The sequence below is a fragment of the Desmodus rotundus genome, chromosome 1, assembly GCF_022682495.2.
Source record: "Desmodus rotundus isolate HL8 chromosome 1, HLdesRot8A.1, whole genome shotgun sequence".
Lineage (NCBI taxonomy): Eukaryota > Metazoa > Chordata > Mammalia > Chiroptera > Phyllostomidae > Desmodus > Desmodus rotundus.
Window position 1 is genome coordinate 53,969,594 of NC_071387.1, and position 23,312 is coordinate 53,992,905.

Sequence of the window (23,312 nt, forward strand, 5' to 3'; positions counted from 1 at the left end):
TAGATATATAGATACATATTTTATTCCTCACCCGAGTTCATGCTCATTAATTTTAAAGAGAGGGGAAGGAAGGGAGAAAAACATTGATGTGAGAAACATCAATCAGTTGCCTCTTATATGCACCCCAACAGGGACTGAACCTGCAACCCAGGTATATGCCCTGACTGGGAATTGAACTTTTGACCTTTTGGTTTATTGGATGACATCCCAACCAGCTGAGTCACACCAGCCAGGGCAGTGATGTCTTAGTTTAAGGGGACTTCCTAACTCAAGTATTTGAAGATGATTCTCATCATAAAGGGATATACCTTTAAGAGGGTCTTATTTTGGAGACTTGGGGTGAGAATTATAACAAGTGCTCAGAGGATTCCAGAAAATGGAGTCGTACAGGAAATTTGGAAGCATAACATCTCTTTTCACATATATCATCTCAGACTATTCTCAACCTGGCCAAGCAAATGCAGGTGTGATTGGTATTGTCTTACACAAAAGCACTCATGTTATATAGCCCTGCCTCACCCCCATCACGCACAAAAGAAGGCTGGACAGGTGTAACTCCTTTCTGTACCATAGATCTCTGTTACAAAGGCACATTATTTTAAGGGCTCTTCCCTCCTTCCTGCTGGTGCAGGCAGAGGGTCTGGCCTGGCCCCTCTCCCTGAGGTTCACGGAGCCACACAGACCCATTTTGTTGGGGAAACATGTTTTCTCAGTGTTCCCACCCACTTGCTTCCTCCTCTCCTTAAGGCCAGAGAAGCGGAAGCCTGGGTCTGGGTCCAGCTCTGCTGCTCACTGCCTGCGCCTTTGTGCAACGGGTTCCAGTAATTGTCATAATGGGTTGGAGGCAAGATGTAAATTTGTCGGTCATTTTTGATAAATCTCAAGTTTGTGGATAGCACTTACACTCAAGTATGCTGTGTGGTAATTAAGAATGCCAGTTTGTGTGATCTTGGGCAAGTCCTACTCTGATGAGAGAAAAACAGAAGTCAGTATGATTATGCTCATCTTTTCTTTCTCCCTCTCCCTCTTTTTGTCCCTTATTTGCCAAAACCTTAACTAGAAGTTAGTATGTGATAGGCACTGGAGATATCAAAACAGACTCAACCTAGTCACTGCCTTCAAAGACTTGTAAGATAGCGGGAGAAAGACCATGAGTAAGAAGATAATTGCAACGTGGATCATTTAAGCAACTTAGAAAAACCCAGAAATTACTTATACCATGAAATCTGTTGCCTAGGATGATCAGGGAATGAGCTTTCCTGGTTAAAAAAAAATACTGTAGTTAATAAAGATTGGCCAAGCATGCCATATGTAGATTACCACTTTCCCAAGAATTAAAACAGGTTACAAAAGAAAGGAACCAGTGTTTGCTGACCACCTACTACCTACCAAAATAAGGTACTTCACATGTGCCGTTTCGCTTAGTTTTTCCAGCGCTGGGAGGTAGGTATTAATCTTGTGCCTTTGCAGGTAGAGAGACAGACTTGGAAAGGTTAAATAGCAGGATGGAGATCAAAGGGCTCAAGATCCCAGTGCAGTAGGAATGTGAACCCAGGTTCATCTGTCACTAAATCCAATGCTCTTCATCCTGCGCTTCATATGGAAACAACTCCTTGAATAGCATATGCTCGGAAGCCTCCCCAATATTTATTGTAAGGTTGGTTTGACTGATTAAAATAATGAATGGATGCAGCAAGGTCCACTGAACATAACTTGATCTGATCCTCACCATGATTGAGAAGCCAGTTCAGGATCTTGCTATACCTCAGTCCTAATGACTTATCCATTCACTAATGATGGAAACAGCATAACTTTGTATAGTTTCTCACACTTTATTTGTGATGCACTGCCTTCATTAGTTTGCCATGTTTGCCTACACTTTATGTTATTGTTTTGTAAAATTCTTTAAATCAACGCAGCTTTTATTTTTTTTAACAAAATGATACGCCCCGTGGTAAACGGAAAACCAGCATCGCTGGCACTGGTACATAGAGGGTAAGAGCAAATGTAAACGCAGTGAAAGTAAAGTGGTGTCATTAAGGTCTACCCAGATACTACTACCTGCCTGGGAGCAGCCTGTATTATTAATAAGAACAATATTCATTGTTAGAGGTGGGAGAGTTCGGTTGCAAATTTTGTGTAATGTCAGAGGTTGAAATAAAACTGAAGAGGAAATAAATTCCTCCTGAATAATCCAACTTCTTTCAGGCCCTCATTCTGCTCCATCTAAAATCATTTTCCATGCTTCTAGTAGTATGTACTTGGCACATAGTAGGTACATACTTAATATTAGTTGTATTCTTCCTTTCCTGTTGTTGATAGAAAATAAAGCTTCTGTGGTAGACTTGTATGATGTGGTGGTTAAGAGCAATTGGGATTTAGCAATACCTGGGTCTGATCCTGGCTGTGCAATCTTAGGCAAGTTGCTTAACCTTTCTGTGTCTGTTTCCTTTTCTAAAAAAGAGGATGGTTCTACCTCACTGATTTCCTGGGAAGACTAACTGAGGTCATGTGTTAGCAGAGGCCTAACACATGGTAAGAACTCAACATGTGATAGTTGTTATTATTCCAATCACTGGTGAAAGGTAGGTGATATTTTGCAGAGAATGATGTAATCTGATCCACATGAAAACAGACGAGCCTGGGCGATAGGTGGTAGGAGGGCAATCAGCTGTACAGGTGGTGTGTGTTGAGGGAAGAGAACTATTTCAGAGCAGTGGATCAAGATGTCCACTCTTGCCCAGACTGGACGAGGAAAGGAGAGAAAAGAGCCCAAGCAATGCCCAGATAATGACAGGTATTTTCCAGAAAACAGGGGTGGACTGAGTCTCCTCAGCCCCTACTCTGTACAGAACTGAAATGTGAAGGCAGACAATGGGAGAACATCTTGTTTTCTGTTCAGCTTTATTCACAGTGACAGTCCCTAAGGATCTGTACATAGTAGAACACGGCAGGAATGTGACCCTGGAGTGTGATTTTTACTCTGGAAATCATCTGGAAGTTGAACATGTAACAGCCACTTTACAAAAGGTGGAAAACAACACATCCTCGCACAGTACCACTTTGCTGAAGGAAGAGCTGAAGGGGAAGGCCTTGTTCCACTTTCCCCAAGTGCAAGTGAGCGATGCGGGGAAGTACCACTGCGTGATCGGCTTCGGGACCACCTGGGACTACAAGTACCTGACTCTAAAAGTCACAGGTGAGTAGTTTCAGGGACTGGAATCTGTAGACCTACAGCAAGCTCAAGCAAAAGCTGGGAGGATGGTTATAAGGAGACAGAGCTATCTCAAAGAAAAGAAAAGCGCCTGTTCTGAAATAATTTTTGGCAAATGAGTATAAAGCAGCTGAGGTAAGGACAAATAGGGGCCAGAGTTACAGAAATAAATGGGGCTAGAGGAAGCCAGGAGATGAGACCTTGGAAGGTGAGAGGGTGCAAAAGATTGGCTGTGCCTAATTCATAGTTTTTTCGAGGACCAACACTAACTTGATTATTAAGCTACTCTCTAAGAACAACTTATTCCTCCAGTCCAGAGTTATTTAAACCATGGTTTTCCATACTCTTATGGACTAAAATATCAGTTTAGTGAGTAGTAAATCAGGTGGATGTTTTTCCCAAACATAAGAAAATAAGTAGAACAGAATATATCCAGAGGGTATCACATAGAAGGGCTAAGTGTTGTCTTGTGAAACCCTTGTTCCAGAGGGTGTGTGTATGTTGGCTCATGGCGTAAAATATTTTTCCCACTGAAGAGGCTCTAACAGAGTGAGCAGCTGATAATAAAAGATGAAGTAATTTTTGCCATATAAATCAGAAGGCTTTCAAAGAATGAAATACATTATTTTCACCCCCACCAACTTATTCTCGTGAGCAAGATTCCTTAGCCCTTATTGCTACAAAAAAATGTAAAGTAGAAATAGAATTGATGCTGAATCTTGTCTCATTTCAATAATAAGTCATTTGCATCCTCAGATTCATGAACAAATAGAAAAAAAGCCCCATACATCTCACTAGGAAATACATTTCAAGTAAACTTTTATTTTTTATGTTTAATAATTATCAATATTCATACTTTATGTTTTGATTTTATATGTGCTAATAATAATGGAAATTAGATTTCAACGCAGAGGAACGCTTTGAACACTTAAAGCTTTAAGGTCACAAGAAAAAAAATTAATTTCCATAGCCATACATATTTTGTTTCTGCAAAGAAACATGGGATAATCAACAAAAGAGCTTTTAAACATGTTGCATTAGGATAAAATCCTATGGAAAAAGTGGAATGGGAACTGGGGTTCAAGGAGTTAAAAAGAAACAGTGAAGCTCTGATCATTAGGGGAAGAATTTTTGTATGTATTTTTCAACAGATGGTGGTGTGTATAAAAGGCACCTTCTTTGAAATCTAGATGACATTGGAGGCATATGTAAGAGTGAAATAATTGTTTTACTAATATATAAGTGTTTCTAAATTTCTAAATGTCATATATTTTCCAACCTAGAAACATGAAAAACTTTAAGCATCAATTAATGTAAGAGAGGGTGCATACTGCATCACAATTCTTTTAGGAGGAATAAAAGCAAAAAAAAAAAAAAGGTTGAAAATGAACGAAGTATTTTACTCTGATCGGGGCTCTCTGAATGAAGCAGGGGAGATCCAGGGCCCTAGTTTGAGTTTGCTTAAATGTAGTAGCGCTAGAGGAAAGATGAGCTTTTTTCTTAAAATGCCTGCACTGTAGCAGAAACCTTGAAAGTAGGGTTTTAAGCACCTTCTTTAATGTCTGGGCAACTGTTCATATTAAATATAATGAAAAGAGAACTGATTAACTGATTTCAAAAGCATAGGGGAAAAAATATGAGGTAGAATGGCTAGAGAGTCCAGAGAGTGAGTAGCAGGAGACTGCAGGTTTTGAAAGGTTGCAAGTGCAAAACTATGAGTAATCTGTGTAAGGAAGGGCATGAAAATGGCTGAGGAAAAGAACACAGTGGCCCTGAGAGACTGGGAGAGCCCAGGAACCAAGCCCACAGGTTGAGAACTGGCCTGTAAAGAATCCCCAACAGACACAGAGCAAGTACGAGGAATGGAAGGACCAAATCAACCTGGAGGCCTGGGAAAAGCATGAGGATGAGCATGGAACGAGCTGAGACAGTAATACTGCAAACCAACAAAAAGGCCCGAAAGACAGAGAGTGCAGCTTTAGCAAATGGAGGAAGGAGGCAGCATGGCTTCCATTGTTGCTTTCAAGAGAAATTATTTTCACCCTAAGAAAGGAAGACAAAGGGCACAGGGGGAAACAGCCCAAGGGAAGGATGTGGGTAGTGAAAAGATAACTGAATTCAGCCTGTGGGCCCAGACAAAGCATTTGCTGAAAGAATTTACTGATGGGACTTTACTTTTGGTATCTTTTCTCCACTGAGGAAACAGAAGGGAATAAGGAAGGAAAAAAATGAATTTTAAAAAGGCGGGGGAAACTCCTGGGAATTATAACCTGTTTAACCTAATGTTCCTCTCCAGGCCTTTTGACAGGCAAATTGAGAGTAACCTGCCTGGCTTCTCTAAGGCACATAGAACTACATTTTTTAAAAACCTTTGTCTCTGTCATTATGATGATAAAGCAGATAATACTATGTACAGCTTAATGTTTATTTCAGAGCTGCTAGTGTTGCCAGTAATTTATGAACTGTATAGTCGGAGAAAACCATTTAAACCAGCAGAAATGTATATCAAGTGATAGTAATTACTTTAATGGACTAGATGAAGAAGCCAACCAGGGAACAGGGAGGCAAATCAGCAATTCGCAATAGCAGGAAGCTGACACAGCCCTGGGCTAGAGGGAAAACAGGAAGACAGGGTTAACTGAGCCCAGGGCAGAGTCACATGACAGACACTGGAATCCCAGTGGGCCTGTCCAGTGGTAGCTGGAGCCAGGGATGAGAGGTAGCTGTAACTGGAGAGCCCATTGTAGTACACAGCATACAGGAGAAATACCCTACCTTTTCCCTGCATTTCTTCCTGCCATGCTCCTATTGGCTGTCAAAAACCTGGAATACACAGCTGGCAAAGTCAGCCTTCCTGTAGTAATGAGCAAAGTAAATTTGAGGGGTGGATGTGAGCACAAACATGACCAGGGCCCACACAGCACACAACTTGTTCATAAAGTAGTAAAATGTGGGTCGAATAATGTGTAACCGTAACTATAATAGACTGAACAACTAGTAGTTGTTGATGCAGGGCCAACAAATGGTGATTGGTGGTCTTAAGTCACCTGGAGATACTCTCCAATTGCCAAGGGGTCTCTTCAAGCCAGCTAAGATGGGCAGCAGTTCATTCATATAACAAAATTGATCTTATGACCTTAGGCTGTGTTAGAACCCTGTTTTGGGCCTTAAGTGTGCTTAGCGCATAGAAGGTGATTAATCACACTATACTCTGTACTGTTTGGATAATATCTGGAATATAGGTCATGTTACATTGGGAAAAATAAAGTGAATAAAGACTGGTAACTAGAACTGGGTTTGGCAATAATGTCCTGTGAAAATGAGTGAAAGTAGATATGATTTGACTTCTAGTTAAGATGGCAGCATAAGTAAACACGGCTCGCCACCTCACACAGCCACATCAAAATTACAACTAAACTATAGAACAACCATCACTCAGAACCATCAGAAAGCGAGTTGAATGGATGTCTGACTACTATGGAATTAAAGAATCTACATCCATCCAGACTGGTAGGAGGGGCACAGATGCGCAGAACAGGCTGGTCCCACATCCACATGTGGTGGATAAAAATTCAGGAGGGAGATCTCGGGGAGTCCCAGCCCCACACCCGGCTCCCTAGCCCAGGGTTCTAGTGCCAGGAAGAGAAGTCCCTATAACTTCTGGCTACAAAAACCAGCTGGGACTGATTCGGTGGCTGAAGCTTCTGAAGTCCCAAGCAGTATCCCTTAAAGAACTCACACATGGCTTACTCAGACTCACTCCCTCTGAGCTCCAGCACAGGTGTAGCAAATTGAAAGGCACTCGTGGCATACAAGGAGCAACTGAAATGTCTGGCATCAAGGCAAGGGCTGGGGGACAGCTTTCTCCCAGACAAAAAGACGGGCAGAGGCCAGTGTCCCTTTTCTGAACCCTCCACCCAGAGTCACAGAGCTGGCAGACTGGTGCCATATCTGAGATTCCTTCAACATGGCTAAAACTGTTTGTACTACCCTGGAAATCCCCTGATATTCCATTCCACCCAACTTATGGGCCCAACCAAGCTGTTAACAGTGACTTTTCCACATGAATGCCTGGCCTTGGCTCATGCTTCACAACTTCCTAAATTATCTCAAACAAGCAACAGCCAGCTTCAGTGAGGCCATAGCCCCTATCCCTCCTGCTAAGTGGCCCAAGGCCTGGCACTAGCAACAGCCAGCCTAGATTCACAGCATGGCTTCACCTGAGAATCTCCAAACCCAGCACAAGTAGCAGCCATCTGATTGCTTATAGCTCATGCAGGGTGTCTTCAGGCAGATCACAGGTGGGGGCTGAACTTGGTCTTCACCACCCAGGAACCCAAGAGCCTGTGCACTAGCTCCAGACCACATTGGAGTATCACCCCCTAATCCAGCACAGTTGATCACAGAGGGTGGTGGTTAGTTGATGGTGAGTGGACACAGCCAGTCTTTGCAGTTGACTGGCCTGGTTCAATCCCTCCCATTGATCTGCCTACAGCAATCAAGGCTCAACTCAAAAGGTAGGTGTGCTCAGCCCACATGAAGGGTGGATCTCGAGTATCCAGCTTGGGTGATAGGGGACACTGTGCTACTTGGCCCTATAGGACACCTGCTACATTAGGCCACACTACCAAGATACAGAGTCAAAGCAGCTCTACCTAATACATAGAAACAAACACAGGGAGGCTGCTGAAATGAGGAGACAAAGAAACAAGCCCAAATAAAAGAACAGATCAGCACTCCAGAAAAGGAATTAAATGAAATGGAGCTAAGCAATCAGGTGCAGAGTTCAAAACACTGGTCTTAAGGATGCTCAAGGAACCTAATGAGGACCACAGCAGCATAAAAAAGTTCCAGTGAGAAACGAAGACTACACTAATTGAAATAAAGAACAATTTATAAGGAAACAATAGTACAGTGGATAAAGCCAACAATCAAATCAATAATAAGGAACATAAGGAAACAAAAAATCAACCAATCAGAACAAGAAGAAAAAAGAATTTAAAAAAATGAGGATAGTGTAAGCAGCCTCTGCGACAACTTCAACATTCGTAACATTTGCATAGGGGTGCCAGAGGGAGAAGAGAAAGAGCAAGAAATTGGAAGTCTATTTGGAAAAATAATGAAAGAAAACTTTCCTAATTTGGTGAAGGAAATAGACATGCAAGTCCAGGAAGCACAGAGAGTCCCACACAAGATGGATGCAAAGAGGCCCACTCCAAGACACATCATAATCAAAATGCCAAAAGTTTAAGATAAAGAGAATCTTAAAGGGTGCAAGAGGAAAGCAGTTAGTTTTCTTCAGGGGAGTTCCCATAACACTGTCAGCTGATTTCTCAAGAGAAACTTTGCATACTAGAAGGGATTAGCAAGAAATATTCAAAGATATGAAAAGCAGCGACCTACAGCCAAGATTGCTCTACCCAGCAAAATTATCTGCCCTTTAAAATTGAAGGGCAGATAAAGAGTTTCCCAAATAAGAAATAACTGAAGGAGTTCATCATCACCAAACCATTATTATATGAAATGTTAAAGGGACTTATTTAAGAAAAAGGTGAATATCATAACTATGAAAGATAAAATGGCAAAAAATACACATTTATTAAAAATTGAATATAAAAAACAAACTAAGCAAACAAGAACAGACAGAATCATGGATACAGAGAGGGTTTTGATGGTTGCCAGAAGGGAAAGAAGTGTGGGGGAATGGGTGAAGAGGTGAGCGGATTAAGAAGTACAAGTAAGTAGTTACAGAAAAGGCATGGAGATGTAAAGTACAGCACAGGAAACGGAGTAGCCAAAGAACTTATACCTGTGACCCATGGACATGAACAATGGCGTAGGGATTGCCTGAGGGAGTAGGGAGTGCTGGTTGGAGGGTGCAAATGGGGAAAACTTTACACAACTGTAATAACATAGTGAATAAAATATAATTAAAAATAGTTCTGGCTAATAATCTACAACAGGAAAAAGTTCACAATAATTTTGTCTTTTGCCTATATTTTTCTCATTTGTTTGTTTTTTGATTAGGTTCCACTTATAGGTGAGATTATATGGTATTTGTCTTTCACCACCTGGCTTATTTTACTTAGCAAAATACTCTCCAGTTCCATCCATGCTATCATGGAGGGTAGGAGCTCCTTCTTTCTTCTGTGTAGTATTCCATTGTGTAAATGTACCACAGTTTTTTGATCCACTCATTTACTGATGGATACTTAGGCTATTTCCGGCACTTGGCTATTGTAAATTGTGCTTCTATGAACATTGGGGTACATAGGTTCTTTTGAATTGATGATTCAAGATTCTTAGGATATAGTCCCAGCAGTGGGATCGCTGGATCAAAAGGCAGTCCCACCTTTAGTTTTTTTGAGGAAATTCCATACTGTTTTCCACAGTGTCTGCAGCCATCTATATCCCCACCAACAGTGCACTAGGGCTCCCTTTCCTCCACAACCTCGCCAGTATTTGTTTGTTGATTTATTAATGATAGCCATTCTGACTGGTATGAAGTGGTATCTCGTTGTGGTTTTAATTTGCATCTTTCTAATAGCTAGTGATATTGACACATTTTTTCATGTGTCTATGGGCCCTCTGTTTAATGACTAAACAGCTAGTTACTTCAAAGAATTGCAAGTAAACCTTTAGATATGATATCTTCCCGAAGGAGAGGCCATGTGCAGAAATTTCAGAACATCCCATACTTCTTACAGCTTTGTTTTACTTCATCTCAATCAAAGCTGCCTAAACAATCACATTTCTTATTGACCTTTCTTTTACTTGGTGATTTCCCCTGATAATAAAAAATCAACAGTTTTATAACTACCCCCTTAATGTCTGAGTTAACTATCAAGTCAGACATAGAAAGACAAAAACCATATCATCTCATTTATATATGGAGTCTAAAAACCAGCTAACCAGCCAACCAACCAACCACTGCCCCCTACCTCATGTGTACAGAGAACAAATTGATGGTTGCTGGAGGTGGGAAATGGGAAAAGGGGGGGTCAAAAGATACACACTGCCAGTTATAAAATAAGTTATGGGGATGTAATGTAAAGCATGGTGACTATAGTTAATAGTGTATTATATACTTGAAAGTTGCTAAGAGGGTAAATCACCATAATCTCATCACAAGAAAAAAATTGTAACTGTGTGGTGTTGGATATTAACTAGACTTGTTATGGCGACCATTTCACAATATATGCAAACATAAAATCATTTTGTTACACCTGAAACTAATACAATATTATGGGCCCATTATATCTCAATGAAAAATAAAGATATTATTTCAAAAAAGAAAAGAAAGTAGACATGTTTTATCTAAGGGTGAAAAGATTATATGGAGTCCCCCCAACTATCCTCAGATACCTGAAGGGTTGCCTTCTCATATGGACGAGGTAATAATTACTAACGTTAATTGAGTATTTACTATGTTTTAGGCACATAACTCATTTAATCATTCTAACAATCCTGTTAAGGATAAGTATTATTGTACCTATATTACAAATGAAAAACCTAAAGGCCCAACGGGTCATGTAACCAGCCCATACCTTCCAGACTATGAAGCCAATGTTCTCAACAACTATGTCTACCACATGTTGTTTTACTAAACCAGACAAGAACCCATGGTTGAAGCTACCAAGAGGCAAAGTTTGACTTGGCATAAGGATGCCTTTTCCAATGAAAATTTAACTTTTTATTGTCTAATCGTGGCAAGGACTACTTCTGGAATTAGGAGCTTCCATTCATAGAGGTACTTAATGAAGTTAGTTATCAAGAAAGTTACTAATATTAGAAAAGAAATATTATTAAAGATAAAAGGGATATTTCATAATGCTAAAAAACACAACTCAGCAGGAAGACATAACAATCCTAAATGTATGTACACCTAACAACACAGCTTCAAAATATATAAAACAAAAGTTGACAAGCCTAATAGGAGAAATAAACAAAGCCACAATCATATTTGGAGACTTCAACTCATCTCTATTATAATTGATTGAACAAACAAAAAAGAAAATACAAGAGCTGAACAACACAGCTGTCTTGACCTAATTCGACATACATAAAACTTATACCCAACAACTGCAGAATACACATTATTTCCAAGTGCATGTGAAACAGTCATCAAGGTATTTATCTAGCAAAGTTGCTAAAGAAGATATTTCTCATTAAGCAGGAAGTTGGGCTAGTTGAATTTCCAAACCACTCCCACCTCTGAAATTCTAAAATTTACTCATCTTTTCCTAAGAATAGTACCCTCAATCCAGCTTCCCCATTGTGTGTTGCTAGTAATGATTCCATTTTAGCCACTTCCCAAATACAAAAGAGGTCGTGGAGGTGGCTTTAGGTTGTATAAATATAGACACTGTCTCCTGTCCCTACCCCAAAACTTGCTGACTTTTTTAGTTGAACACCGCTCCCATCTGCTTTCTAATTTATATATCCCCAAGTCCAAGCCTTAGCCCAGATCCTGATTCCTGACCCTTCTCTCTCTGAACTCTTCAACTTGGCCATGAAGATCAACTTCCTATCCCAAGCTACCCTGTGGGAGCAGAGCAGAACTTCACCCACATAACACAACTCCTATGAATCTATTTATTCTCCTCTATCTCCCTCTAAGACCCACAGCTTCAGAAATAACCTACAATATGACAGAATAAAATGATTATTGTACCAAGGAGGGAAAGTATAAATAAATGATAAAAGATAAAATGAGTACTTAGAATGCATGACAGATACTGTTCAATTGCTAGAGATAGACCAAAATTTGGCTCCAAGGAGACCGGTGAGTCTAGCCAGCTCAAGTTCTTCAGTAGGCTGGTTCAGATCCTGAGTCTCCTCATATACTAGCTCTGGGTACTCCTCAGTACCCCAGGAAAACATGCCCTTCCATATTGTTCCATCCCCAGACTTTTGCAGTTACATTGAGAATCATCCTCTGATGATGGATGCAATGCAGAATTCAGAAGGGATGAGTTCAAGTCCCCTTCTCCCCATCTACCCCAGTCCAGCTGTCTTCTTATTTACAAAATAGGAATGAATTTTACCTATCTCATAGGGTCCTTGTGTAGTTTAAATGACATAATGTATGTTAAGGGGAGGGAGTCAGGTTTTAGAGCCAGTCACCCCTGCTCCCCTCCAAGTTCTACACTAAGTGAGCTATATATACACGAGAATCAATACCAAATGGGAAATGAACTCCAATTTTTACATTAATAGATGGATGAACACTTGATTTTCCCCTTTCCTTGCTCCCAATTTTGGGGCTTCTCTGGCAGTTACACTGGAAAACATGACTTAGAATAGGGGCCTCTCCTCTCTTGTTCCTTCGTCTTAACCTAGGAGCCCAGGTTTACAGATCAGACCTTGAGGTCACTCATCCATCCAGCCTCATGGATAAGATCTGCCCCACCTACCATTCACCAGCAGGAGCTGGAATACTGTGAGCTGGGAAGATGTCAGAGCTTTTTGAGGCAGGCAGGCCAGCAGGCCCAGCTGCATGTGCTTTGCCATACGGAGACAAGCACTTCAACAGAGGGCCACAGGTTTTTAACAGCATTGGAAGGTGTGGTCACCTTGCTCTCCAGTGACCCGTGCCTGACACAGTGTCTTTGGCTGTAACTAGTCAAATTAGCCACTCATAATGTAGGGACACACAGGGGAGGTGCTCAATGGGCAGGAACTGGAGAGGAGCATGACATTCCCTCCTCGGCAGAATGTAAAAGCACAGGGCATGATGCTCAGAATCTAGAAAACACTTACCAAGTCATACATGTTTTATTTTTGTCCACGTAGCTGCTATCACTATTTTCATGTAAATTTGCTTCTTAAAGTTTGTGCCCATTTATACTCCCAACAATTTAAGGAAAAATAAGTTTTATCACACATGTGCCATCTATCTATCGATCTTCACTTCAAAGATTGTATTGAGATTCTATTACTTTAGGAAATATTTTCTGCTTAATAAAAGCTAGTGCTCATTCCCTCTTCCCTTCTCCAAAAATCAACAGGTTATTTTCCACACTTCCTGGTATCTGCACATGTTAATACATATTTATTTCTAGCTATCATCTAAGATAATCGGGCAATTTGTCTTTGTGTCCTCGCTCTCATCACCTGTGTCTATTTTAGATCCGTTTTCTAGAGGGCAGGGAGCCACATTGGCTTAACTCACTCAGCATACACTGCACAGAACTCTGTGTGTGTGTGTGTTGGGGAGAAATAAATAATAAATACACCTAATTTCTGACTATTTATACACATAATCTAGGTCTTTACTTTTCCTCCTAATCTCAAAGAGAACAGAAGGGGGAAGTGGAAAGAAAAATGTGTCCTGGAGATATAAGGAAGAAACTCTAAAGTGAGATGTAGGGTTAGCTAGTAATTGTATTTATGCATCCTTTTTCTTTAGTTTTCAATCGTGAGATAATGTGCACTAGTGTAGGAGTGCACAGGATGTGGTGAAATAAAGTACTGTTGAGATTAGAAACCCAACTCCCACTGTGCAAACACTGGCTCCACGAGTTACCAGCCCTGACTCTTCAGTCACCTCCAACAAAATTGGGAATATCAACAATGCCGCTTTTGTTGTAAGAATTAAATAATTCGATGTGTGCAGAATAGCATACCATCTGAGACAAAAGAAATGTTTTTTTAAAAATTAAAACCATTATTATGTAATACTGATAATGATCATTTTATTTATTTCACATGGCATCGGGGACAGAGCTCTACAGGAACCAGAAAAGAAAGACATTCATTTTTTTTCTTCTATTGTACAGCTTCCTACAAGAAAATAAACACTCGTGTGGTTCAGGTCCCAAGGACAGATGAGGTAGACCTCACCTGCCAGGCTAAAGGTTATCCCCTGGCAGAAGTATCCTGGCCAAATATCAATGTTTCTGCCAACACAAGCCACATGGAGACTTCTGACGGCCTCTACCAGGTGACTAGTGTTGTGCGCCTAAAGCCACTCCCTGGAAGAAACTTCTCCTGTGAGTTCTGGAATGCTAATGTGAAGGAGCTTACATCAGCCATCATTGTCCTTCCAGGTAAGAGCTGCCCGCCCTTCCTGACTCTGTCAGTCAGGGTTCAGGTGAGAAACAGATGGCACACTCAGAATGAGAGATTTGAGGAGAATGTAAAGAAGGGACTATTTATGAAGTTGTGACCAGGATTTAGAGAAACTACTGAGGATGGTGACGGACCCTGGAGCTTCTACAATGTGGAAGCCATTACCACTATTGGAGAGGTGACTAAAACCTGGAGAAGGGAGCTGCGGGGAGAGCGCCTCTTGACAGGAACTGTGGCCTCTAGTGGGAGGGTATTGCCTCCCACAGCAACTCCAAAGGGTGGGAGCCAGGGAATGAATACCCTAACCTCACTCTCCTCCCACTCTCTGATCTCCTGCTGGTGTCCCCCATTGGCTTAACCCAGCTGGAAGTTAGAGAACAAGGGAGTCCGCCGATATGGTGCATAAAGATCAACCTCTCAAGAGTTCAGAACAGAGCGTTGAAGTGTACATAATGGATCAGAAGAGGAAACAGAAAATACCCAGCACAGAAGCTCATCACTTGACTCAGGCACAGTGTCCTAAGTCAGCAGGGTGAATACCACTTTGCTGGCATGGCTGTCAGGTGCATGGTTTGGGGGTCTTACAGGAAAACTAACCTCTTATAAAATCCTACAGAGCTTTCACTGGCTATGCTGAATCCTGTACTTTTGAACTTCCTACACTAGCAAATTTCAGATTTTGGAGGTCTGACCACTTTTTATGTACCAGGTTAGCACATTTATTTGCCCAACAAGAGCAACTAACTTCTAGTATCACAATCATTTCATTTGATCACCAGGTATATAAGTTTCCTATTGCTCCTGTAAAAAATTACCACCAACTTTGTGGGTTTAGGTTGGCACAAATCTATTAATTCACACTTCTGGGAGTCAGAAATCTGAAAAGGGCTTCACCAAGCTCAAATCAAAGGTGTCAAGAGGATAGCAGAGACTCTAGGGGAGAATTCATTTCCTTGGTTTTTCCAGCTTCTAGTGACCACGTGTACTCCTTGGCTCTTTGACTCTTCCCCCACTTTCGAAGACAGCAAATGCATCACTCAGACCTCCGTCTCTGTCATCACATCTCTTCCTTTGACTTCTTGCCTCCTTTTCTACCTTGTAGGGACCTTCGTGACCACAGTAGATGTTGGCCCCCTACCTCAAATCAATAATTCAGGATACTTTACCCATTTCAAATTACTTAATATAATCACATCTGCTAAGTCCTTTTGTGCTATAGGGTGACACAGTCACAAGTCTCAGGAATTAGAACATGGACATCTTTGACGGGCATCATTATTCTACCACACAAAGACTATCATCTCAGAATAAAGAACAGTCCCTAGTATTGAATAATTTGACTTTATAGAACATTCACTATGCTGTCATTATATTTTTCTTTGTCTTAGTTAGACAAAACAGAGCCTATGAAAAGGACTTGTTGGCATGCAAGTATTTAGCTAGTGATTCCAAGGAGTAGAAATGAGATGTTTAGGAGGCAAAAAGTAAAAGCAAATATAAGGCTATATTATCAAAGTTGATGTGGGCAACAGGAACTTAAATATACAAGGACTCCCTGGTTAAGTTTGGGCTAATACTTGAGATGAAATGTACTTTTCTAGAAGAACACTTACATAAGGATCTCCACAAAGAAATACGGGCCTGGGTAAGATGAACTTGGAAATGACTAGAATCTGCCCTTTGCATTACTGATTTCACATTAGTGTTTTTCTTCATGATAGAGAAGTGGAAGGGCAGACTGATAATTTCTCTGGAAGCCTTGAGGCTGTGAGAAGTTAAGAATGAAGTAAGATGACCCCTATCTGACTGGAAGCCAACATAGCTGACTGAATAGTCAACAGTTGTGGGAGGGGCCTGTGGAGTCATGATCAGAGCTTGGGATATCGCTCATGCATGCAGCCAGCAGGGTGATGGAGAAATCTTTGTGCAGTTAGAAATTCTCAGCCTAGTTTTACCATCCTTCCCAGCCCTACTATCCCCTGACATGGATCCTCTGCTCTAGTCAGCTCCCCTTCCTCACCACGTCCCCTCTGAACTTGCTTGACCCTCTCCCATCTCCATGACTTCATTGCTCAGGCACTTTCTGCCACATAAAATATCATTATTTACCAGCTCAAGCTGCCCTCTCTCCAGGGCAGTTCAGGTAACTCCAGGATACAAGCAATCTTCCCTCATTTCACTTCCTAAGACCAATTGTACCACTTCTTTGTTTGCCTGTGACTAAACTTACCTTTTCTCTTTCATTGCTATTTTATTTTCCATGTATTTTAGTTGTTCACACGAGTCTTCTTTATACCTAGACTAAAGCAAAAGCAGAGTGCTCTGCTCATAATAAGTGCTCAATAAGTGTCGGATTAAGGGGTTGAAGACTTAGTCTTAGATGATCCGAGACCCATTACCCCAGCAGCCACACTGTGTGGACAGGCAGGTCTGAACAGGCAAACGATGCCCTAGCTTGTGGTACAAATAAACAAAATAACCAAAAGTCACACATCCTCCCACACATGGGTTCCTGGCTTCTATTTCTCAAAAGCATTTTGTTGTCTTATGACTGTTTCTTTTCTATTGTTTCTCATAAGTTGAGCAGCTCACTCCTGATTTCTCTGACCCACCACAAGCTTCTCCAGAAGTCAATGAATCAAACAAATACAGCAATGAAATTCTGGGCATGGGAGGTGCTCCCAGGACTCTAAGATGATGACTGAACATCCTAACTTTCCATCAGAAATAAAGGAGCAGTGAGATGATTTTTCTTTTAAAACAGTTTCTTCTACTCAGTCAGTTGTTGCATTTTCGTAAGAAACACAGTGGGACTAGAGCACAGATTCTTACAGGGCTGCCAGGGAAGCCCTTCCAGGAGGCCTGGCAGTGACTCTGGCAGTGGTCAAGTGCATTGGCTCTGAAGTCAGATGGACTTTTATTTCAAATCCTCTCTGCTACCTACTAGCTTTAAGAACTTGAGCCACCCTAGAACTGTCTCCTGTCTCTCATTTGTGGAATGGGGCAAATGTTGGTAGCTACCTTATAGGGTTATGGCGAAGATTAAATGAAATACACTTATAAAGTCCTTGGCACTCAGAAAGGATGGAAACAGGAAAAAAGAATATGGCACCTTTAGCAAGGGGCATGGCTTCCTCGTGAGTGGTAGGACTGTGGGTAAGGATAAAACAGGTAGCTTTCCTATTACAGCATCATATCGTTGTTAAGTAGCATGCAAATATTAGAAGACAATTTAGAATAATATGTATTAGGACATGGGCTAAAAGACCTCAACATATAGAGACTCTAACATGACAAAAGTATGTCACTCTCATCTAATATTCAGAGAGAAGGTGCTTCAGAGCAGGTAAGTGGCTATATTCCATACAGTCACTCAGTGACTCAGGTTCTTTCCATCTTGCCCCATTCTCTTGGCCTGAGTTAATTTACATGTCTGACCACACCTAACTACTGGGGAGGTTTAGAATGTAGTTTCTGAGAAACTGTCCAGCTAACACCTGGCTAATACTGCGGAAGAAAAGGAGAGTGGGTTTAAGGACTAAGCGGCAGTCTGCCACAAGGTAACCAATGAGAAGGAAGATTGGGTTAGATGGACTAGATGGTCAACTCAGTCCAACAAATGCTTACTGACACCATTCACATAGTTGGTGGGTTGGCTTTATAGTGGATTCAGAGGTGACTTAGATAAATACTTAGACTTCAAATACTTACAGTCTAAGCAGACTGATATCCTGTTGGATGTTCAACATTAGAAAGTCTTCAGGGATGAGTAGGCTTTTGTATGTGGAAAGGACTCAGAGAACCTGGACAGGACAAGTGTTTGCATAAAGGCATTGCAGTAGGGACCTCTCCTAGTGTGGGAACAGGGAGGGTCCGAGGACTCCTTAACTCATGGCACTACCTGCAGCAAGTGCTTAAATTGCACTTCTCTGAAGTGAAGGAGCAGACTCTAATTGATATGGGTTATTCATCGAGGGATGGTAACTAGACTCATTGTCGTGATCAGTTCACAATATTGACAAATACTGAATCATTATGTTGTACGCCTGAAGCAAATATAATGTTCTATGTCAATTATACCTCAATAAACATTTTTTTTTAAAAAGTATGTGTTGTCCAATGTGTAGATAAGCCAGTCTTCTCCCTCCTTTTCCTCCTTAGTGTTCACCATACTCTTTTGGATAGAGACAAATATCTGTTGGGCATGAGCTTTGGATCAGACAGATCTGGGTTTGCAATCCCAGCTTTGCCATTTATTTAGTAGTGATGGCCTTTGATACAGTATTTAGCATCTTTGAGCTTTACTTTCTCAACTCTGAGATGAGGGGCTCAGATTAAATGATGCCTCCTCCCTTCTCAGCTAAAACTGTCAATGGTTCTCAGAAGGCACTATGTTGGGGGAGGGGCAGGCAGTTGGCATGACTGAGCCTTGCCTCCTGAGCAGTTTTGTCAGGTGTTTCTAGGGCCAGGCTGTTGTGTTTCTTCTGTATAAGTTACTCCATGAGGCGAAAATCAGGCTTTTGGAAAAGGCACAGCTTACCTTGGGTCTCCTTTGATCTCCCTGTAGTGAACCCCCCTCCAGCCCTGTCCTTGGTCAGGCTGGGGCCCTCATTCTAACTTGTAGATATCCAGAGCTCTCCTTTACAAGGTTTTCCCCAGGCTCCAAAATTACTCTTCTCATCCACCTCTCTACTAAACTCATCTTTTCCTCAGCTCCAGGACCTCGATTAGCTGGAACAAGGAAAAGGACTAGTTACTGTAATTCACAATGACTGGGTTTTGTATATTAACACTATCTACAATATTTTATAATATTTTTAAAGGATGCTGTGAGTTCTTGAAATTGAATAAGTAATGATATAGATTCTAAGCACCGTAAGTGCTTAGCAGAGGACTGGGGAGCAGTTTTGGGCTGAGAGACACTCCAACTGGAAAGAGAGAGGTGATAGATAGATGGATGGATAGATAGATAGATAGATAGATAGATAGATAGATAGATAGATAGATAGGCAGACAGACAGAAAGAATATGATAGATGTGTGAGAGTGATGCAAAGCATGGAATCTGTAACTAGACAGCCTGAATTGCATATCAGCTCAGTCATTTACTGATAACTTTGGGGAAGTTTTCTAGGCCTCACTTGTCCAGTAAATGGGGGTTACAGCAGAGCCTTCCTCTTGGGTGGTTGTGAGGAATAAAGGAGCTAATACATCCAGTGCCCCTAGGACAGTGCCTAGCATGAAGTACATGCTCCATGTAAGTTGGCCCTGTTGTTTATAACTCACTCAGAAGGCCAACTTGTTGGTTTGCCTCTAAGCTACCATGTACTTGATTCTGGTGCTTTTCTTTTACCCAGGTGAGCCGGAACCCAGTGTCCCTCCACCTTTGCTGCTTCATATTTTCATCCCTTCCTTTATCATTGTTTTAATGGTCATAGCTACAATGATAATCCTAAGAAAACAACTCTGCCAAAAGCTTTATTCAAGAAAAGGTAAGTGACTTTTATTCATGGTAACCATGTGGACTGGGTGTCTGCAGGGTGAGGCTCTGCTTTGCACCACAGGCCTACGGCGTCCCAACTTCACACGAAATCCACGCAGTGCTTATGAGTTGCTTTGGGTTTGTTTTGATGATATTTTTTCCCCTCAGAAAAAAATGGCTCTAATCTTCAGTGATCTAAAACCCTTACATTGAATATTTTTAAAAGGATTGTTTTGTACCTGTGGCAGAAATTGTTTGCTTTGTTCTTTGAGCTGAGAAGTGCCATCAGCCTCATAAGACCTGTGTTATTTTGGCAATGTTGGACAGCTATGAGGTCAGAGTTCACTGGTGAGAGGATGCCAGGATCCTGTATGATGATTCCTTCAGTTCTCTTCTTTCCTCATTCTGGGCATGAGCTGGGCTATGCCCTCTCCCTACCCGCAGGAATCTGATTCTCCTAGTTGGTTAAGAAAAGGAGAAAAGTGTGTGAGGCCATTTGGTGGTGGGAAAGCACCTGTCTGGTGGTGCCCTGAGGTCTTTCAGCAGCTTCCCACTCCTATTGCACCAATGGGGACAGAGCTTGCCTTCATCGTTTGAGTCCTGGCCCAAATATCGGCAGTCCTATCTGGTGCTTTCCTAAACTGTTGCTTTTTAAGCACCCAATGAACTCCTCCCAAGATCGACATGGCTTTGTCTTTATTTTTTAATTTTAATTTTTATTTTTTAAATTATATTTTATTGATTATGCTCTCACAGTTCTCTTGACTTTATCTCCTTTGTACACTCTCAACCCAGCACACCCCTCTCCCTCAGGCAATCCCCCCACCATTGCTCATGTCATGGGTCATGCATATAAGTTCTTTGGCTACGCCATTTCCTATACTGTACTTTACATCCACACAGCTATTCTGTAACTACCTATTTACACTTCTTAATCCCCTCACCTCCTCACTCATTCCCCCCTGCACCCCTCCCATTTGGCAACCATCAAAATGCTCTGTGTATCCATGATTCTGTCTCTGTTCTTGTTTGCTTAGTTTGGTTTTTTAGATTCAATTGTTCATAGATATGTATTTATTGCCATTTTGTTGTCAATAGTTATGACCTTCATCTATTTCTTAAATAAGTCCCTTTAACATTTCATATAATAATGGTTTGGTGATGATGAACTCCTTTAGTTTTTCTTATCTGGGAAGCTCTTTATCTACTTTTTGATTCTAAATGATAACTTTTCTGGGTAGAACAATCTTAGCTATAGGTCCCTGCTTTCATGACTTTGAATATTTCTTGCCAATCCCTTCTAGCCTGCAAGGTTTCTTTTGAGAAATCAGCTGACAGTCTTATGGGAATTCCCCTGTAGGTAACTAACTGCTTTTCTCTTGCTGCTTGTAAGATTCTCTCTTTATCTTTAACCTTTGGCATTTTGATTATGATGTGTCTTGGAGTGGGCCTCTTTGCATCCATCTTGTGTGGGACTCTCTGTGCTTCCTGGACTTGCATATCTATTTCCTTCATCAGCTTGGGAAGTTTTCTTTCATTGCTTTTTCAAATAGATTTCCAATTTCTTGCTCTTTCTCTTCTCCCTCTGGCACCCCTATTATGTGAATGTTGAAATACTTGAAGTTGTCCCAGAGGCTGTTTATACTATCCTCACTCTTTTTTGGATTCTTTTTTCTTCTTCTTGTTCTGATTGCTTGTTTTTTGGTTCCTTATGTTCCATACTATTGATTTGATCCTTGGCTTCATCCATGCTACTGTTGTTTCCCTGTAAATTGTTCTTTATTTCAATTAGTGTATCCTTCAGTTTCTGACTAGATCTATTTTACACTGCTGAGGTCCTCACTAGGTTCCTTGAGCATCTTTATAACCAGTGTTTTGAACTCTGCATCTGATAGATTGCTTATCTCAATTTCGTTTAGCTCTTTTTCTGGAGTGTTGGTGTGTTCTTTCATTTGGGCCATGTTTCTTTGTCACCTCATTTAGGCAGCCTCCCTGTGTTTGTTTCTATGTATTAGGTAGGGCTTCTTTGACTCTGTATCTTGGTAGTGTGGCCTAATGTAGTAGGTGTCCTGTAGGTTCCAGTGGCACAGTGTCTGTCCCCTATTACCCAAACTGGGTACTCGAGGTGTGCCCTCGTGTGGGCTGAGTACACCCTCCTCTTGTAGTTGAGCCTTGATTGCTGTTTGCAGATCAATGGGAGGGATTTACCCAGGACGGCCAGCTGCAAACATTGGCTGTGACCACTGACCACCAAACTTTGTCCTCCATGGAGGATCAGTTGTGCAGGGACTTGGTGGTAATGCTCTGAGGTGGTCTGTAGCCATCCACTAGGTACAGAAGACCTGTGGTTTCCCAGGTGGTGCAGGCCAAGGTCAGTCCCCACGTGTGTTTTGCCCAGGGCCTCCCTTCCTGAGCTACAAAGCAATCTAAGATGGCTGCTACTTGTTCTGGGCTTGGAGATTTCCAGGTGAAGCCTGTTGCTAGTAGCCTAGTTGCTTTCTAGGCTGGCTGTTGCTAGTGCTGGGCCTGGGGCTCACTGAGACCAGCTGTTGCTTGTTTGTGGGGATTTATGAAGTTGTAAATCATGAACCGAGACCAGCCATTTTATGGAAAAGCATCTTGGTTGGGGTGGAATCTCTGGGGATCTCCAAGGCAGGTCAAACAGTGTTAGCCAGATTGATGGAGTCTCACATGTGGCACCAGTTTGCCAGATCTGTGGGGGGAGGGTTTAGAAAAGGGAGAATGGCCTCTGCTCCCCTTGATGCCAGACACTTCAGTTTTTCCCTGTATACCACTGGTGTTTTTCAAGCTGGTAATCCAGTCATAGAGCTCAGAGGGAGTGAGTCTGAGAAGGTGAGTCCATGTGTGGGTTCTTCTACTGACCCAATCCCCACAGGTTTTTGCAGCCACACATTGTGGGAACTTATCTTCCTGGCACTGGCACACTGGGCTGGGGGTTTTGGTGTGGGACTGGGACTCCCCACTCCCAAGATATCCCTCCTGAATATTTATCCACCATTCATGGATGTGAGACCAGCCCATTCCAAGTCTGTGCCCCTCCTACCAGTCTGGATAGATATGGTTTCTTTAATTCCGCAGTTGTCAGACTTCCATTCAACTTGATTTCTGATGGTTCTGAGTGATAGCTGTTCTATATTTTGGTTGCAATTTTGATGTGGTTGTGTAAAGAGGCAAGCCATGTCTGCTAATGCCACCAACTTGACTGGAAGTTGACTTTGCCTTTCAAAAAAGAAATGACATCTGGGAGCAACTCAGTAGGAACTTGGAGTGGTCACTATTTGAGGATTGGGGGGATTTTAAGTGGTTCTTTTCCTGCTTTTATAGTCTAAATTCTATATTCTTATCTGCCGTGAAATATTGTCATACTCTACTTCTTCCCATTGCCATATGTATGCATTAGCTTGCTGTCGAACCCAAGAACTAAATCCCCCTACTGTTGAACCCAAGGAGCTATTGTCAAAGGAAGGGTGAGGGAAGAAGAAGGGAAAAAACAGAGAGGAAAGGAGGAATAAGAAAGAAAAGA

General features: G+C 41.6%; 1 protein-coding gene across 3 annotated transcripts in view; it reads left to right on the forward strand.

Moving 5' to 3' along the window:
• PDCD1LG2 (programmed cell death 1 ligand 2) overlaps positions 1 to 23,312 on the forward strand; it is a 65,066-nt gene that overhangs the window by 22,716 nt on the left and 19,038 nt on the right. For all 3 annotated transcript variants that reach the window (XM_045193668.3, XM_045193669.3, XM_045193667.3), the window contains 3 exons: positions 2,903 to 3,199; positions 13,996 to 14,265; positions 19,644 to 19,778. In XM_045193668.3, the coding sequence (XP_045049603.1) occupies positions 2,903 to 3,199; positions 13,996 to 14,265; positions 19,644 to 19,778 (702 nt within the window). The remainder of the gene's footprint in view (positions 1 to 2,902; positions 3,200 to 13,995; positions 14,266 to 19,643; positions 19,779 to 23,312) is intronic.